The sequence below is a fragment of the Pelodiscus sinensis genome, chromosome 2, assembly GCF_052426305.1.
Source record: "Pelodiscus sinensis isolate ZL-2025 chromosome 2, ASM5242630v1, whole genome shotgun sequence".
Taxonomy (NCBI): Eukaryota; Metazoa; Chordata; order Testudines; family Trionychidae; genus Pelodiscus; species Pelodiscus sinensis.
This window is the reverse complement of record NC_143053.1, coordinates 212976190-212995986: the sequence shown is the minus strand read 5'-3', so window position 1 is coordinate 212995986 and position 19797 is coordinate 212976190. Positions and strand designations below refer to the sequence as shown.

General features: G+C 43.7%; 1 protein-coding gene across 1 annotated transcript in view; it reads left to right on the top strand.

Moving 5' to 3' along the window:
• Positions 1 to 3979: 3979 nt before the first annotated feature.
• The window catches only part of SDHAF3 (succinate dehydrogenase complex assembly factor 3), a 78777-nt gene continuing 62959 nt past the window's right edge, over positions 3980 to 19797 (top strand). The window contains exon 1 of the mRNA XM_075922330.2: positions 3980 to 4582. Within this exon, the coding sequence (XP_075778445.2) occupies positions 4400 to 4582 (183 nt within the window). The 5' untranslated portion in view covers positions 3980 to 4399. The remainder of the gene's footprint in view (positions 4583 to 19797) is intronic.

The window sequence follows — 19797 nt, the reverse complement described above, 5'->3', positions numbered from 1 at the left end:
TAACCCTGGTTCAGGGTCCACTCAATGTGGACATGCTAGTTCGAATTAGCAAAATGCTAATTCGAACTAGTTTTAAGGTCTAGATGCACTGGTTCGAATTAGCTTAGTTCGAATTAACTAATTCGAATTAAGTTAGTTCGAATTAGTGCTGTAGTGTAGACGTACCCCTAGAGAGTTTCTTTTGGTGAGGGAGTGGACCTCCCAAGTAACTTTTAGACCAGTAGTTAGGGAACTCACCTAGGAAGCTGAAGACTTCCACTTCAAGTCTCCTGCCCACCAAATGAGAAGAAGGACTTGAAACAGGGCTCAGCCGCTTCTAAGGGGAGTTGCCTTCATCATTAGGCTATGGGATATTCTGATGTAGGTCCCTATCAATCTCTCCTGTTAAAGTTCTACTTTGGAAAACTAGATAAATGTTACTGAACCACAAAGACAGTGAGAATGATGCTCTAGCCTGGTGGATAGAGTAGGACACTCCCTGTGGAAGTGGGAGACTGAGAATCCAGTCTGACATTCTAATTATTTATCCAAAGGAGAACAGCTTCAGCAGGAGAGCGTGTGGGAGGCCTACATCAAAAAATCCCATAGCGCAATGGCGAAGGTAGTCACTCAGGGGTTAGCAGATTCCTGTTCCAATTCCTTTTTCCCATCAGGTAGAAAGGGGACTTAAAAATGGGTGGTCCTTCACATTGTGGTTGAGCACAATAACCACTGCATTAAAAATTAGGAGGGAACTCTCTCCTCTCCCCCCTCAGGCTGTTTTGCACCATGTTGGGTGGCCTCTGAGAACACTTGGCCCTGCATTATGAGTTAGGCAAACATCCCCCCTCCCATTCATAAACTGTACTGTAGCTTAGACCCCATGGGTGCAGACATGTAGGCATCTAGGGAACTTTTACTGTGAAAGCTTAAGTGCCAACTGTATTTAGACAGCAACAGGGTTAAGCAGCAGACAGGCGGGTGTTTTGTGAATACCAGTGGCACCTAAATCTGGATGAGCTTAAGTAGCTTTGTGGAAATAAGTCCTATGTGCCCACATGCAGAATTCTAAATTTCCAAAGTCCTGTCTTTTTTGCTAACAGTCATTTTTATGTATTTGGAAATTAATGAATATTTTCTAAATTTCTGTTCTACATAATTTCTCCCACAGTTCATAATTTAGATAATTATGCTGTCTAAGTTATACAGACTTCCCATATAGAAAACAACATTGGTTAGTATGGCCAGGTAACTGAGACCAAGCAGCTATACATATACAAAGAGGGGATTTAATGTATGGTGGTGACATTACCATGTAACACAATATTGTATTATGTTAGTTAAATTCAACTTCATGTTTTGAAATTATTTGGCTATTTTCATTGTTACTAATTAATTTGGTGGGTACAGCTGAAACACATGAATGTTGTTATTTGAAACCTTCACCCCCCCACCCCCAACCACATACAAACACATTTACCTCTTCCTTCCTTGATGGGCCACACACAACTCTACCTCTCCACAGAGAAAATTTTTATGAAGCATTTTCATCTCAGCCTTGCAAGAAATGTCACTTATTTGCTTGCCTGGGGAAAGCCCTCTTTGGACAGGCAAATAAAATATTATTTTGTAAGAATGGAGGAACACAGCACCATAGATACAGCAGACCACTGTTTGGTAGTGATCTGGGAAGAAGGTTATTACTTTATTTTATAGTACCCACTAGGCACTTCATAGAAAATGTATTAAAAAGACAGGTTCAATTTTTGAAGAGCTGAGGATCTGTATGATACATTTATCAGGAGAGAGGATATCACACACATGCTAGAGAAACATGTCTCAGGAAAAAAAGTATAGCTTTCAACTCAAGTTAAGCTAAACCGTGTTCAAATCCTAGGCTCTCTTCACTGAAAAAAAGTGTGTTTTTTACATATAGTTAATAAGGTTAAGATTTTGTCAGAGTCAATTTTAGTAAAAACCACAGACAAGTCACAGGCTTCTGTGAAATTTTCGCTTATTGCCCACCATCAGTCCCTGACTTTTCCTAAAAATAACAAAGTGGGGAGATGTGGGGGGCTGATTGCTGGGAGAACTGACAGCTCCAGTCCCCGCTTTGCAGTAGCCATGGGAGCTGAAGCAAAGTAGTCAAGGAGGTTCTAGATGGCATCCTTAGTTATCATATACAGTAAAACTCCCATGGTCCGGCATCTGATGGTCTGGCACCATCAGGAACCCGGAAGTGCTCCCGGCAGCCAGACCATTGGAGCTGCTCTGCCCTCAGCTTCCCCGATTCAGCCGCTGCTAAAACTGACCAGCGGCTGACTCCAGGGAGCCGGAGGCAGAGCTGCTCTGCCCCGGCTTCCTGGAATCAGCCCCTGGTCAGTTTCAGCAGCAGCTGACTTGGAGATGCCTGGGGCAGAGCAGCTGGGGTGCTGCCGGGTTGGTCCAGTAGCGCTGCTCCTCGGTGCTGTGGGACCAACCCGACAGCCTCCCAGATGCTCTGCCCCAGGTGTCCTGATTCAGCCGCTGCTGAAACTGACCAGCAGCTGACTCCAGGAAGCCCGGGCAGAGCAGCTCTGCCTCGGGCTTCCTGGAGTCAGCCGCTGATCAGTATCAGCAGCAGCTGACTTGGGGACACCTGGGGCAGAGCAGCTGGGGTGCTGCCGGGTTGGTCCGGTCCAGTAGCGCCGAGGAGCGGTGCTGTGGGACCAACCCGGCAGCACCCCAGCTGGTCTGCCCAGATGTCCCCAAGAGCAGCTAGGGTGCTTCCGGGTTGGTCTCGCTGCGCCAGGGTCGGTGCTACCGGACCAACCCGGCAGCACTCCAGCTGCTCTGTTGCAGGCGTCCCTGATTCAGCCGCTGCTGAAACTGACCAGCAGCAGCTGAATCAGGGACGCCTGGGGCAGAGCCGGACTATCGGAAGGGGGGGCTATGAGGGATCTGGGGTGGCATTTCCCCACCCCACCCCAGACACCTCATAGTCCCCCCCCCCGTCCAATAGTCCGGCATATCTGATAATCCGGCACCCCCTGGGTCCTAAAGGTGCCTGATTATAGGAAGTTTACTGTATCTGTTTTAACCTTTGTGGTTAGTTGGCCCTAACCTAACGTCACTCTCATCTAGCTGAACCAATAACAGGTTAAAACTACAAAGATATATCTACACTGGCGGCTTCTTGTGCAAGAACAGTTGTTCTTGCTCAAAAACGTACTGGGTGTCTACACTGCACACACATTCTTGCGCAAGTAAATTTACAGTCTGGCATCAGAAAACAGGCCTTCTTCTGGAAGAGTTATTCCTCTCTCCATGAGGAATAAGCCCTCTTGCGCAAGAGCTCTTGCGCAAGAGGGCAGTGTAGACAGGCAACATGAATTTCTTGCGCAAGAAACCCCTACGGCTAAAATGGCCATCAGAGCTTTCTTGCACAAGACAGCATTCACACTGCCATAAATGCTCTTGCGCAAAAGTACATACCAGTGTAGGTGTAGATATTTTGTGCAAGAACACTTCCGCAAAATAGTTCTTGTGCAAGAAGCTGCCAGTGTAGACGTAGCCCTCAACTGTCTACAGGTAAAATATACCACAGGCCTTCTGGCAGGGTGGAGCACAGTGCATTACATGGGTATAAATAGCAGTGCACGGGGTGAGGCACAGCTTAAGTGGGAAGAATAAGGACAGAAGTCTGCACCCCATTGGCCAAACAATGCATTCCCAGAGTCCTATGGTCTCCTTGGCGCTTAGTGCAGGGAAAAGTCGGCGGGGAGAATTGAAGGAGGGTGGTAGCAGGAAAAGACTCCTGCAAGGGGAGCTGCCAGCCTTTCACCAGGGTGTAGCTATGCTCCGTAATACTGACACAGCTTGTTTTTCACTGCAGTGAGTAGCAACACCCCGCACTCCCTGCCAGGATCGTGGAGCAGAGCCGTAGCTTGGGGGGTTACAGGCTCCATTTCCCCCAGGGAAGAGCAGCATGTGACAAAGCCCGGAGGAGGAAAGGCCTGTTTGCTGCAGGCGGGGATCCGAGGGCGGCTCCTGGACCAGCAAGCTGGGAAAGGGGCTGCGGGTGGATTCATACTTATGTGACTCCCGAGGCGCGGCCCCCCGAGGAAGTGGCGGCGGCCCCAGCTAGGGAGTCTCCATGCGGGCAGCAGGCGCCGCGGCCGGTTGCAGCCCCTGAACTGGGCCAGACCGGCTTGCGGCTGATCCGCCCGGCGGCCTGGCGGCACCTAGGGCAGGCGGGACAAGCCGGCTGGGAGGAGCCTGCCGCGCCGCGTCCCGCCCCTGGTGCCACCGCCTCAAACCGCCGGCGTGCGAGCGCCTCTGCGCTGCCCACTCGCGGGAGTGTCTCGGGGGCCTGCCCCAGCGCCGCTCCGCTTGCAGCCAGCAGGGACCGGCGGGCAGCGCAGCCTGCTGAGGTCCGGCCATGCCGGGCCCGCTAGCCCCGCACGTGTCCCGCGTGCGGACTCTGTATCGGCGGATCCTGCAGCTGCACCGGGCGCTGCCGCTGGAGCTGAAGGCGCTGGGCGATGCGTACGTGAAGCAGGAGTTCCGGAGGCACCGAGCGGTCGGGCCAGCTGATGCCCAGCGCTTCCTGCGGGAATGGGAGGCAAGTGCCATAAGACCGGGGCTGCAGGTCGTCTGGCTCCTCCGCACCTGGGTGTTCCTTAGGCCGGGCCCGCCTCACTTGCAGCTCTCCGCTCCTAGCCCGGGGCTCAAGCTGGGGCTTAGGAGTCAGGAGATTTGGGCTCTACTCTGCAGTCCCTTCACCCCGACCTTGTTTTTCATTAGTTGTCCAAGTAATCAGTTGAGTCCTGGGCCCAGTGGTCCCTCCCACAGGGCTGGGGGAGGGCCTTTAGAAGCGGTGTGCCTGCCCGCCTCAGGATTTCAAATAGTGCTCTGACCTGGTCTGGGCAAGTCTCTAGGCTCGTGGTGTCCAACAAGTTTTGAAGCAGCAGCCACTATAGTTTTCTCTGCCTTAGTCCTTGCCTGCATAAGTATGGGAAGGAACTCTGTGATGTTTTGACACTCCTGTATAGCACCCCCAGACCTGCAGATTAAAACACGTGCTAGGTACCTGCAATATATTATTTTTGTATGCTAACCTCCAGCACAAGATTAGGGGATACGTATACTAACAGGCTTCTCTCTGTGCAGGATTTTCACTGTAGAACTCTCGTAGCTCTTCAGGGTTTTGGCTGGTGTGGGGGGAGTAGTAGCAGGCCCCCTACTAACTGTCATGTTCCTCCCCTCTGCCCAGTGTTTCATTCAGTTTCCATTTCACAATGGTTGGTAAAGTTGCTGCCCTAGGGGGCAGCCTCACTGGCAATTTCTACTGCTGTCTGGGCAGATGTTCCCTTGCATCTATAGCCCTTCCAAATGTGGGGCTGTGCTCTAAATATTTTAGGTTTTGTCCTGGGCACTTTGGCACTCCGGTGTGGCAGTACATTGTCTGTGTTTCCTAGTGTTTTGGCAGACTGTTTTGGTTTTATTTCCCTTGAGAGTTCAGCTCCTGCTTTAGTCTGTCAGTGCCACTAGTTTTGACATTTGGGGATTTTGAAACCTATCTTGTCTCTGCATCTGTGCCTGTTAGTGCCATCATTTGGCATCATCTTTGTTCTCAGTGCACCAGTGCCTGAGGTTGTGAAGCACTGGCACTACAAGATTTATTCTGTGGTCTTTGGGCTGTTCAGTATAGTCATTTGTTCTGCAGCCCTTCTGCCAAATTTGTTTGTTTGTCATATAGGTGCTTGTTTCTTTCTGTCAGTCCAGTGTTTCCCTTGACACACTGGTACCCTTTTTCTTTTCTGTTTGTCTATCTGTCTTTCCTTGTATGGCATCCAAACAGAAGAGTGCTCTGCAGGGTAAACCCTGAAGACTAATACCTTGCTACCCCTTATTTTCAATGCCAGGGCTGTTCATGTTGGTGAAGCCATGGTCTTCTCAGCAAGCCCAGTGGGGTGACTTCTCCACCACATGCCATCATCAGCTGAGAGCTTTGTTCAGTATTGGCAAGCATTTGGGCACACTGGGGTACATCAGTGCTTGAAGTTGGTGATATGGTGCTGTGGTTCATTATATGGAGCTGAGCCTCTGCAGAAGAGGCCAAGGCAGGAAGCACCGAGAGCGAGGTATAATAGCTTCTCAAAGCCCGACTCCTGTCAAGTATGCAGGCCTCTGGATCTCCTTATGCATTTATGAGCAAAGTGGGCATGGGGCAGTTTCTTTAGATCAGTATATGTAAGTGGTCTGTTACAATTATTCATAGTCTTTTGCAGTTCTGCCACAAAATCCACAGTAAGTTTGAGGCATTCCTTTGATCCTGCATTGGCAGAGGTGGGATCTCTTGATGATGCACTTGGAGGGTGCATGTGTTTTTTAAGGCCAACACTGATGTTCATGCACCAAGAGTATGTGTTCTCCAGGTAGGAACTCTTTCTTGTCAATGATGATCAGTCACTTCTTATGCTGAGGATTCCTCAAGACAGATACAATGCTCTAGAATCTCTTCATCACCGCTTATTTGCACAGCTGAAACTGTCTGAGGGTAGACTGAGTCCTCTAGACTTAGATGAGCTAGAGGACTAATTTTATGCCTAATAATATCAAGAGTAGAGGAACACGTCAGTGTATGTACAGGGGAGAAGCCTGACTTTCTCCATTTCTTACAGCAGATGACTAAACAAACATGTTTAATTTGAGACTGGTCCAAAATTTTGCAAATGCCACAATTGAGGTACAGAGGCTGGGTTAATCTTGCCTCCTGTTTTGACCCAGCACCTGAAGGTGTGGCAGATCCCTCATGCAACTGACCAAGTCAGGAAGGCAGCCAAAGAAAAAGTATTTTCTTTGTGAAGATTATCCTAACTGTCAAGATGTCTAGAGTGACTCGAACATAAGTACCAACCCGAAGGCGCATTACTTAAGAACCGTGCACAAACAATTGGTCATGTGTCTATACTTAGATTTCACCAACCAATTGCGAGGTATAAGCTTCCTGGCTGTATAAGAGTCACAGACAGACCCCTTGGGTATCCTGAATTTCTGTCTTTTCATTGTGCTAAATGGTACGTTGCATCAAGAGACACTGGAATATTTAAGTTATTTGTAGTCTCAAAGGACCAGTCACTTATCCCAGGTCAGTTGCTCCTTAGGCAAAGACCACACTTGTAGCCAATCCTAAAATATTTAGAGGTTGTTAAATAGTAAAAGAAACTGTTATTTACAATGCTAATGGAGGTAAACATAATACACAAATAAGTTACAATTTTAAGTTTGAAAGGATAATAGAAGATTCTCTAATACGCAAGCTCTGTATGTGCTTTAGGGCTAATCTAGGTTAAATAGCAAGAAATACTTTGTTTATGCTGAGATACCTTGTCTCCAGGGTCTAAGCAGCAATGTGAAACAATTCCTTATTGTTACAGGTTTTTATCCTCCCCCACTCTGCCCTCTGAGGCCACGTCTGTACTTACAGGTGGATCGGTGCTGTGGAGACCGATCTTCTGCCGTTTGATTTAACAGGCCTAGTAAGGACCCATTAAATCAAACACTGAGGGCACTCGCTTTGGTACCGGTACTCCTACTCCTTACGAAGAGGAAGGGAAGCTGACGGAAGCATTTCTCTTGTCAACCTCCTGCTGTGGGGACAGCACCAAAGTTTGAATCAACATACGTTGACTCAGGCAATGCAATTAATGTAACTGGAGTTGCTTATCTGGATCCAAACTTATTCCCTGGTGTAGACCTGGCCTTTGCTGCAAAATCATCTGATGGGAGGAATTCATTTTCATGACTCATTTTTATGGGAGTAAAAGAACAATCAACATAGTCTCTTGTCATCTTTAAGATTCCATAATAGTTTGGTGTTGAAGGGACTCCACTTTTGGGCAAAACAACACTTTTTTTATTAGAGACCAGCATTTCACACTAATTAATGTGTCTCTCCTTTCTAGTGATTTACACAGTTACCAAGGCCTACAGTACAAACACACAAATGTTGTTATATGGGATACAGATGTTATAAGTGAGATCAGAGCATGCAGCAACTCACAAGTGTTCAGTAAAATCCAACACATCCTTATAATTCTAATACACAGGGAGGTGAACTGGACTGATTCCAGTTATGTATTTGTCAGTGTTCAGTTGACACATGGGGATCTTGCCATGAGCTGGTAGCTGGTCTCTAAGCATCACACTGGCTACATCTCTCATTCTTCTTATAAGAGTTTTGTGGAGTCAGCCCTGGCTAGAGAAGAGACCTTTTGTATTGCTCCTGAGTTTATTTGGAGGAAGACTTTACAAGATCACAATACCATCTCAGATTGAGTCAATCAGTGATGTATTCTTACTGGTGATAGGAGATGATGGAGTGGTGGATTAGGTGCTCATCTAGAGGGGGACAGCAAGGTGGATATCTTTGCCTTTCACTGGAAGAAAAAGCTACTGGTCTTCTGTTCATGATATCAAGAAGAGACCATCATAGCTCAGGATATTTTCTTCACCAACTGTACTTTTCTAGTCTATCTCTAGTAGTAAAGGACATGTCAAAGCTTATGAGACAGAAAGGCTTAATGATTCTAATAGTCCTATATTGGTCCCATCAAGTTCAGAATCTGGCCTTCAACCACAATTTTGTTTTAAATCACTCTCCTTTGTACAGTCTATAATTTGCATACATTTTGAGTTCTGCAACAGATGCTTCTTTGCATATTAGTATATTTAATTATTATAGAAAGTTGTGGGAGTCTTCTTTAATTCTGCAGCATTTTCCAGGGTTAGCAAAGACAGCAAAGCCACCACTATTGATCTTTCCTAATTCTTTAGATGCTGAGTGTGCAACGTCTCGATACGGACAAGTCTGCACAAAGCAAATACAGAACATGAAGGAGACTGCTGAAGCTTGGCATGCTGCACTAACGTTCAATGCCTGCACAATATAAAGGGAAAACGTGACTGAATTTCTATAGAAGTTCTGTTAAGACTTTCAGTTTTCTAAATTTTACTAGTGGGCTGCGCCCCCTGCTTGCTTTGCTCGTCAGCCCCCCATCTGTTTGCTGCAGCTGGATCATGGCCTCCCCTCTTATCTGTGCCATAACAGACAGGGGCTGCCATCACCCCTTCCTGCTGCCAGATGGGAGCTGCCCCAGGATCGGGGTTGGAAACAGGATGCTGTGGCCAGATGGGGGCTGGACTCCAATTGGGCAGGGTGTCTTGCCTGGAGAGAGGGGCCAGGAACAGGCTTGGGAGCAGGGTGTTTTTGACAGAGGGGAGAGTACAGGAGCAGGCTTGGGAGCAGGGTGTTTGGCCAGAGGGGAGAGGACAGGAGCAGGCTGGGGCAGGGTGTCTGGCCAGGGGAGAAGACAGGAGCAGGCTGGGGCAAGGTGTCTGGCCAGGGGAGAGGACAGGAGCGAGCTGGGGCAGGGTGTCTGGCTGTGGGGAGAGGGCAGGAGCAGGCTGGGGGCAGGGTGTCTGGCCAGGGGAGGGTACAGGAGCAGGTTGGAGGGAGGATATCTGGCCAGCCTGAGAGAGGAGGGAGTCGGTGCTTGGGGGATGCTTTCAGAGGTAAACTTTGTAGCACTCTCCCCTGGGACAGCCAGAGCATCTCTGTGGCTTACCTCCCCACAGCAGCATGCGTGCTTCCCTGCAAGCCGGATTCGATGCAGAGACTCAGGGCTTTCTCCTTCTCCTCCCCACCCTCCCAGGAAGCCAGCACAGGCACTCTAATCTTGTGAGGGTGGGGGGGGGGGGGGGGGGGGGCGGGGCCATGAGGCTGGAGTGTGAGGCAGGTGGTGGCCTGAGGCAGGCATTGGCGGCGGTTCCCTGCTGCATCGCGGAGCATTGGAGCCCCGCACCCGGAAATAGAAGTGGGGCCAGAGGTGGCTACCGCTGCCATCCCCTGGCCTTCCTGCAGGAGAGCTGGGGACCAGCGAGGAGCCCAGGGTGTCCCCAAGGAGGGACCAGGGCGAACACGGAGCCACTGCTTCCCCTTCTGAGTTTGTAGAGGCTGGAGAGGGACGGGGGGGGGGGGGCACAGAGTGACATGATTATTTCATCCCACAGGACATTTTTCTTTATATATGAGAGAGAGGGTGTGTGTGTGTGTGTGTGTGTGTCACCAAATTATCTGATTTACAAAAAAATTTAGCAGGCATAACTGCTTTGGAACAGCCCCTGGGAGAGCCCCCTTCAGTGTGTCAGCCTTCCTTGAGGGATGCATAAGCTCTCTGGGTTAAGCCCCTTGGATTCACCACCTGCTGGGACTGAACGTCAGAGCCTTTGCTCTGACGTCACCTCATGAGCTTCCCTCAGCAAATCCACTCAAATTGGACATCTGGGGAATTGTTGCAAACTCAAATGGGGGCAGTACTGCCTGACTTCCTTGAACTGGAGTGACTCAAAGGGTGTGTCTACACTGCACCGTTATTTCATGATACCAGGGCAAAACAGGTCACCAGGCTATTTACTTCAATTCTTGGTTCTCTGGCTAGTTGCTAGTTGCAGTTGCCTGGCTTCTGGTCTCAGGCACTGTTAGTTCTAATGTTTTCCATCCATGTGTGGAATTTTTTCTATTCATGTGCAGACCAAATACTTTATGTGCACTGAAGCTTGTGCAAATGTGCACTAAGAGTGGAAACAAAAAGCCTGGCTGTGGGAGCTCTGCTAATCAGCATTTAGGGATGTTTCAAAATGTCTGGGTCTCTGCACAGATTTAACCACTTTTTCTTACTACCTAGTTAAACTTGCAATATGTGGGGGAAACTGAGGTAAGCACAGTATTCATACAAAATAATAAGAGAAATTCCTACTTTCTCTCAATAACACAACAGATGATCATTTATATTGTTCCAGCAAATTTTTCTTAAATAAATAGGTTTAATGTGGCTTTTCCACATTCCTGCTATTAATAAAGTCCATTTCTGCAATTTTCCATGTCTTCTGCACAACTGCACAGTAATTATTTGAACATCCATCCTGTGATTAAAGTAGGTCTTAGCTATGTTGTACTTTTTACTAAAAAGGACAAAGAAAGTGACTTTAATTTGCTTAGTGAAGGAGTTTAGGGAGCTTGTTAAAAATAAATCCATACACTCTTAAAAAGATGCAAGTGGACAGTGCAATATTTTTATGGGAAATCTAATTTGACTTGTTTCAAGTCACAAAATAATTAAAAAACCCTGTTTTTTTGAATACTGTTGCATGAAACAAGGCCTCTAAGAATTAGATTAATAGAAACAGTTTGCATGTAAATGTTACATTTATGTACAAAAAAAGTAGTGGTACAATGCCATGTTATGTCTATTTTTTTTCCTAGAAGTAGGCTCAGATTAATGGTTTGTATCTTGAAACCCATAGGGAAGTATTAATACTAGAAGGATACTTATAAAGAAAACAAGCTTTGTTAGTCAGGAACTATAGCTCTTCAGGTGGATTCAAATGAAGCATATCAATTATTAATATATATTGCTTTCTATTTTCTAAATATTTAATATTTTAATTAAAATAATTGGTGCTCATTAACAAGAGGCAGCAGGTATAATTAGATTGATAATGATTATTGCCTGGGAATGTTATTAATGTTGACAGAGCTGATAAGTAATTTAGCTTAACTTCTAAATTATACAATAATTGATGAGCATGTATTGCTTAAAAACAAATATAAACCGATATTAATTACCTAACTGGTTGGGTTACAAATCATGGGTTAGTGTTGTTACAGCAGAATATGTAGCTGATTTTTTTTTTTATTCACTTCAAAGACATTTAATTTGTACTCTTCCAATTCTTAAGGTTATGTTATAACCGTGGAGTCCAACATATGCTAGCCACTATCCACATGTGGCTGTTTGGCTGGTTGAGTGTGGCTAGTTGGTCTGAACAATAAAAACTAAAAAATTGTTGTATTAAAAAAATGTTTTAAATAAAAAAACCAAACATTTTCAAAGATTAAAAAAAAAAGAAGCCCAGAAGATGTTTTTGAATTCTAAAACCACTTTCCATTAATTTGACCTATGTGCTGGATGGAGACTTCTGTTAGTTCATGGAATAACTTAAATATGCCGCTAAGGCCAGAAATCATCATGCATCATCGTAAGCTGTGGCTGGTATTTCTGGGTACTAGTTTTCCACTGGTATTTATCACCAAAGCCTTTCTGAAAGTACTTCTGAGTTCTCTGCGTGAAATTATTTGTTCTTGTATGAAGCAGCTCAGTTTTCAAGCGGGTCAGTCTTCTCCTGTCATTTATTTCAGTGTGTTTCTCCAGTGAGTATCTTTCTTTTTAAATTTTCATTCTGCAAGTACAGTATTATACCGATTGTGCTACTGTTTGAGATATCAGTTTTTGTTTCAAGTGGGCGTTCTGGAGTCTGGTGATTAGAACAGCTGCTCTCGATTATCAGAAAACTTTTGAAAATAGTTTTTGTCTTAACCATTATTTATTATAACTTTTTGAAATTATTTTTCAGTTCCTTCATAAATAGAAAGGTATCACTGCAGAATGTGCAGTTACAAGTTTTGTTTGATTTTTGCCACTTCTTCTGGCCCATTTTTTCTGCTTACTTAGTAAGAATCTGAAATCTATTTAGGCCGGATTTCAGACTTGACACAAGTTATATAATATGTCGTGCCATCCATGAGACATATGGTATACTACTGTGTACATGCCATAGGTTTATAATGTAAACTTCTGGTACAATTTGTGGTCAAATGGTTCACGACCAATAAAAAAAGATTTTAACTTCATGTATAATGGGAAAAAAATTGCCCCATAAAAGTGGCAAAATTCTCATGTAGAAATTTTGTTCTAACATGCTGTTTTACTTTTTTCATCCGCTTAGCTGTTTGCTGACCACGATAAGCCTTCAATTTAAATACAGTTAAAATGTGGCCAAAATTTTGTTCAATAAGTATAGTGATAGATATAAAACATTTCTTCTAAATTTTTTTTCTGTGGCTGATCATGGCCATTCTTTACAGCAAAATCCAGCATACAATCAAACATTTGAGGAAAACAGTTTGAATCTTCCTGTTTTTTTTTGTTTTTTTTTTTTAATCTTTAACAAGTTTAACACTTCCAGAGAGATTGAATTTTAAAAATTAGGGTACTATTTTGGCCTCCCCAACAATATTGTTTATTTCTGCTTTGTGGTGAAACTGAACAATATTAGTTCATTTTTCTAGAATTGCATCCATCGATTTTGTTATGAGAGTGTAATTCTGAAGCAGGTGAAAGAACTAGTACACCAACTCAAACAATGCTGACAGCAACAAATTGTTGCAGAAACTGCAGCAAAGAAAAATAGAGATTGGAAGGACATAAAATGTAAATTTCAAGAGAAATGGGAACTGGAATATGCCGCCATTGAAGTGAATGAAAAGCCAATGTGTTTGCTCTGTCATACAACAATTCTGGCAAATAAGATTGACAATATAAGAAGGCATTTCCAAGGGCAGCACAGTGATTTTGATCCTATTGGAAGCAAAAAGTGAGGTGATAAAATCGGTCAGCTGAAATTGGATTTTGAAAAGCAGCAGAAGATTTTGAAGCAGTTTCTATCTTCATCTGAACTGGTAACTTTGCCCGGCTATGAAGCACTGTGGATACTTGCTCGTAGCAAGAAGCCATTCTCAAATGGAGAAATGGTGAAGGAAATTATTCTCTCTGTCATGAAAACCTTGCTTGAAAATCATAAAGAACAGACATGAAATAACATCTTTGCATGGTTACTAAATGAAAATATGGAGGCAGAGTTGAAGTGTGCTGTCAGTGAAAAGTTTTTGCCTGATTTCAGAGGTTTAGCAGTGAACCAAAATTTTCAAGTGTCCCATTGATTGTATTCTGTGAAATGTGATGATTTCTGTTGATTAAAACCAGTGCTGAAGCTTTCTGTTGACATTAAAAGACAAGAATTGGTATGTTCAGAGAGTCTCACAAAATTGTTTACGTTTTCAGAATAATGTGCCTAGTTGGCTATAGCCATGGCTATGGCTAGTTCACTTCAGAACTGCTTGGCCACCCTAAGGACCAGTACTCTAGCTAAGAAGGTTTAGGTTGTCTTGGGGTTACAGAGAATCACTAATGAGTGACAAGGAAGTCACTCTTCTTAAGAGGTTAAATAAATTGCCACTCTACCCTAGCCATTGTTGTCCCTGAAGCATGGATTTCTGACAGGCTTTCTGTGAGCCACCATATGGACTGAAATTGATTTAGAGTTATGCTTTACCATAATGTTCTTGGCATTGAAGAATGGAGATGCTTGTAGTGCTTGCGGTAACAAGTCTAGACGTTTCAGGAGCTGTGTTCACAGTTTTCGAGTGGAGCTACATCCATTCCTTCTGATCCTTTTGTAAAGGGAACTCATGCTTCACCAGTCTACTAGAATTCTTTGAAGGGTCAACAAGCACATAGATAAGGTTGATCTAGTGCAGTGTTTCCCAATTTTATTTGGCCACAGAACCCTTTTAAACTTGAAAGAATTTTGCAGAACCCCTAATAACAGTCTTGTATATGGAGCTGAAAAAGTAGATCACAAATAAGTAAGGATAATAATAAACAAATACTAAACGAGGCCATGAGATCAACAGTTAGTTTAATTGCACATATTTAAAAACAAAGATCACATTTAATGTGTTCAATTTTTCTTTTAAATCTTAAAATGTTATTGTAATAGAATTTCTCACAGAACCTTTATTTTCACTTCGGAACACCATTTGGGAAACACTGATCTAGTGGATATAGTGTAATTAGATTTTCAGAAAGCCTTTGACAAGGTGCCTCACCAAAGGCTTTTAAGCAAAGTACCCTATCATGGGATAAGAGGGTCCTCTTATGGATCAGTAATTGGTTAAAAGATAGAAAAGTTTTGAGAACAGAGAGATGAATAGTGGTGTTCCCTTAGGTTAAGTCTAGACTGCAGGCTTCTTTCGGAAGAAGCTTTTCTGGAAGAGATTTTCCAAAAAAAAATTTCTGAAAGAGAGTGTCTGCTTTTTCGATGCACTTTCACTGTGCAATCTGCTTTTTCGAAAAAGAGCATCTATTCAGAGTGGATGCTATCTCGCATTTAAGCTGTGATTGCTATGGACGGAGTGGCCACCAGGGCATCTGTGCTTTTTCCTCTTTCCTCTTCCTCTTTCAAAACAACTCCCTCTTCCCTGTCCACACATGCCTTTTTCCAAAAGTGCCCTTTCAGAAAAAAGGCTTCTTTCTCGTAGAAAGAGGTTTACCAATGTTGGAAAAACCCCTCTGTTCTTTTTATTTTATTTTTTTTGAAAGAAAACGATTGCAGTGTGGATGTAAGTGATGTGTGTTTTGTGGGGGTTTTTTTTTTTTTTTTGGAAAAGCGGCCATTTTTCCAAAAAAACTCTGTAATGTAGACATCGCCCAAGTGTCTGTATAGGGACCAGTACTGTTCTATATTATTCCTAAATGATCTAGAAAAAGGTAGGGATGTGAAAGAGTAACAGTGTACACTGTTAACTGATGAGCCTGGGCTCATTGGTTAACCTTCACGGTTATACACAGACTCCCAGTATGCATGAAAAGACAGCTTAAAAGCCACCTCCTGGTGCACACTGGTTTCTGGGAGCCACCTGCTCCTTCTTCGTGTAACCACTGAAACTTTCAGTGGTTACATGTTTACTTGATTAAAAGTTTATCATCCCTAGAAAAAAAGAAGTGAACAGGTGACAAAATTTGCACTTGACACAAAGCTACTCGACCTAGTCAAGAACAAATCAGACTGCAAATTGCTACAAAGGAATCGCACAAAACTGGGTGGCTGGACAACAGAATGACAGATGAAAGTCAGCATTGACAAATGCGAAGTAATGCACATTAGAAAACATAATCCCAGCTATACATGTAAAATGATGGTGTCTAAATTAACCTTAAAGAAAGAGATGTTGCAGCCATTGTGGCTAGCTCTCTGAAAATATCCACTAGCCCTGGTCTACACTAGGGAGTTATTTTGAAATACCCCCCCTTATTTCGAAATAATACCCAGGGGATCCACCCTACTAAGGCCATTGTTTTGAAATAAGGGGCTGGTTATTTCAAAATCTGTACTCCTCCTTTCCTCAGGGAACAATGATTATTTGGAAATAGTTATTTCAAAATAGTGTTAGTGTGGATGCTCCACTGCTGCTATTTCTAAATAACTACTCCCCAGAGTAATTTGAAGTAGTTACTCCCCAGTCCTTCCTGGGGCTCTAAGTTGAGGTAGCACGTCCACAGTAACAGAGCCTGCCTCAGACTAATTTCAAGGTTCCCCGTAGTGGGAACATGCAATTTTGATTTTGTTATTTTGGGAGTTATTATTTTGAATTTAGTTATATTGAAATAATTTCCTAGTATGCCCTGAGTGTGCCACAGCACTCAAAAAAAGCTAACATAATATTGGGAATTATTAGGAAAGGGAGAGATAAAAAGACAGAAAAATATTGTCTCTACATAAATCCATGGTACGCCCTTATTTTGAATACTGCATGCAGATATGGTTGCCCCTTCTCAAAATAGATATATTTGAAGTGAATAGAAAATGGCAACAAAAATGATTAAGGTTATGGAACAGCTTCTGTGAGAGGAGATATGAATAAAACTGAGAGTTTTCAGTTTGGAAAAGAGATGAGTAGGGATATTATGGAGGTCTATACAGTCGTGACTGGCGTAGATAAAGTATGTTCTGAGAAGAAATAAATAAAAACTAGAGGGTCACCAAATGAAATTAATAGTCATAGGGTTGTCAAGAGGCCAGTTTTCCATCGAAACACCCAGTCAAAAAGGGACCCTGACAGTTCCAGTGAGCACCTCTTACTGGGCATGAAAAGTCTTGTTTGCTGCCCTCAGCGGGACAAGAAGGGTGCCTGTCCAGATCTGCACTGCTCCAGGAAAGCTACTGGCATCTCCCTTTGGCATGGGGTAGCCAGAGGGACTCTGTGTGCTGTCCCATTGGCCGGGAACTGCAGCCAGTGGAAGTTGCAGGGATGGGTCTGCAGGCAGGGGCCGCACCAACGTTCCCTGTAAGCTCTGCGTTTGGCGGCAGTCACCCAGGAGAAATTCAGACGATTAGCAGAGCACCCACAACTAGCAGCATGTGTTTCTACTGGTGGTGCACATCTGTGTACGCTTTGGTGCAGTTAACAAAAAATTATCAACATGGATAGAAAAAGTTAGAAGGAATGCTGGGCAGCACACAGAGTTGCCTGTCCGCACTTCCCCCAAGGAGCTGGATGGAGATGCCAGCAGCTTCTGGGAGCCACGAGTTAGGGCTGAGAAGTCCAGATGGCACTTTAGTCCCTTCCTACACTGTCAACCCCTTAGCCCCAACCCAGAGCCCCCTCCTACACTCCAAACCACTCAGCCCCAACCTAGAGCCTGCACCCCTAGCTGGAATCTTCATCCCCCACCCTAGTTTCTGCTCCTCCCTCTGGTGCCTCCTCCTGCACCCTGAACCTCTAATTTCTGGCCCCATTCCAGAACCCACACTTCTGAATAGCAAGGTGGCAACCCTTAATAAGCAGCAGGTTTAAAACAAACAAAAAAGTATTTCTTTGCACAATGTGTGTGGTCAGTGTGTAGAACTCTTTGCCAGAGGATGTTCTGAAGACCCAAACTATAGCAGCATGCAGAGAAGAACTAAATATGTTCATGGAGGATAGGTCCATCCTGGGTTATTAGTCAGAATGGGCTGGGATGCAAAGTTGGGCTGTTAAGTGTCACCAACCTCGGTTTGCCAGAAGATGGATTACTTGGTGATTACCTGGTCTGTTCATTCCTTTGGAAGAATCTGGCACTAGGCACTGTTGGAAGACAGGAAACTGCTAGATGGAACATTGGTCTGACCCAATATGGCTGATCTTATGGCTATTCTGGAGAGGCTGGTCATTTAGACTGAGGACTTTGGGGATTATTAATTGTTTATTTTGTTTTCTTACTAGTGTTGTCACAGATAAATGAGTGTTATTTAATCAGATTAATTTCCAAACTGTTGATATGACTCAAGATGTTGAGTTTAACAACTTTTTGTTTTTTTGTTTTTGTTTTTTTTACATATTGGATGACTGCCAGATGTGGTTTCTGGGGTTTTATAATATTTTACAGAACATAAATTAAATGCTGCTATTCACACATACCTTCTGACGTTATGCGGAGTCTGCCTTTAATATTGGCCCTCTATGATTCTGGTGTGAATCCAGACCCACTGAAGTTAACAGGATTGTGCACTATATGAAGTAACATGTGAAAGGCCCCATCCAACTTCCTCCCTGTCAGTGATTGGGGCTCCTATTTTTACATAACCATGGCATCAATTTTTGCTTCTGAATTCCTTGGGTTGGTGTGAATCTCCCTCCACCACTTTCAGTTTTTTAATTTTTTTTTCTTACTGACAACTGGAACGAGATGTTGAGAGGTGAACATGAAAAACAAAGTTTCAGGTGATGGTTGAGGAAGAGCATGTAGGGGACTCAGCGTCCGGTATGATTTATGAATTCTGAAATCAAACTAGGCTCTGAATGGGAAATCTGGAGTGCCGGTGTGATTGTCCATCTGCAACTGTATTGGATATATAAACCTAAGCCTGCTGGTACCTTTCTATATTCTGCTGTAAGTGTCAATAAAGTACATTGCATAGACAGTCTTCTCTTTGTCTAACAGTGCAATAGATTTTTTTTGAAAATTAAATATGATTTTGAGGTTTTCGTTATTTCAGATTTTAATAAAAACTGACAAGGTTCAGAAGTGCTATTTTGTTGACATAGTGTAATATTACCAGATACAGTAGAATTGGTTTTTAGTGATCTTCTGATGATGTGGATAAAAAATTACCTATTAAAAGTAAATTCCTATTGCTGCTGATAACCTTAGTCCTAAACTAGAGTAGGTTATTGGGCATTTGGTAGTAAGGATCACTGTTTCCTTAGTTTTCTTTGATGTCCTGAGAGCCTTTACTTGTGGCTGATGAATGAGAGAGCTAATGAGAGTTGGATATGACCATGGATAGGAAATCAGTATGCTGTTCTGACTTTCAGGATAGATGTGTGTGGTGCAACTGCAGTCACTTTCCTTAATCCATTTGATCTACTTTGGCATTAAATGCTGAGTTTTATTCACTCTATGCAGGGCGGAGATTTTCTTCCTCTGCATCATTTGGTTTGGGAAGTTTCCATAAAAAAGTATTGAGGTGATCATTTGGATAGAACAATCAAAATAAAAGTTTCCCAGACAGATTTTTAAAATAGGAAAACACTGTAATATGCAAGCCTTAAAAAAAAAAAACCCACACACCTTAAAAACCTGGCTCTACTGCCATTCTACTGGTGCTGCCTCCAAATTTAGAAAACTACCAGCAGCATTAGGACCCTAAGTCAAGAATCTTTACCATATAGTGGAGACTTGTTTTGCAGAGAGCATTGGAATGATCTGTGATTATATCCAGTAAATGCATTTGTATGTATGTGGTACACATCTGTCATGGGAAGAAGGATTTGGTACCTCTGATTTGTAGAGTGATGTCGTTCTCTTTCAGATCAGCGTGCCCACTACTGAGGATGGTTAGTCTGTGTTTTTTCTTTTGTTCACGTTGATGTGGTACAGTGTTTGATTAGCTTATTTTGTTAACTTTGTTATATGTACATACAGCACCATTTTCCCCATTTCAATTATGGTATAGTCTTGAGTTAAGGGATGGGAGATGTGTATGTGGTACAGACCTTTACTACATTTTCCAAGTTCATTTTCCAAGGGAATGGACAATACCATCAGTATTTTAACACTGCTGCCATATTGCAATGCCAATTATCATTTTTATTGCTAATATGAATTTTAA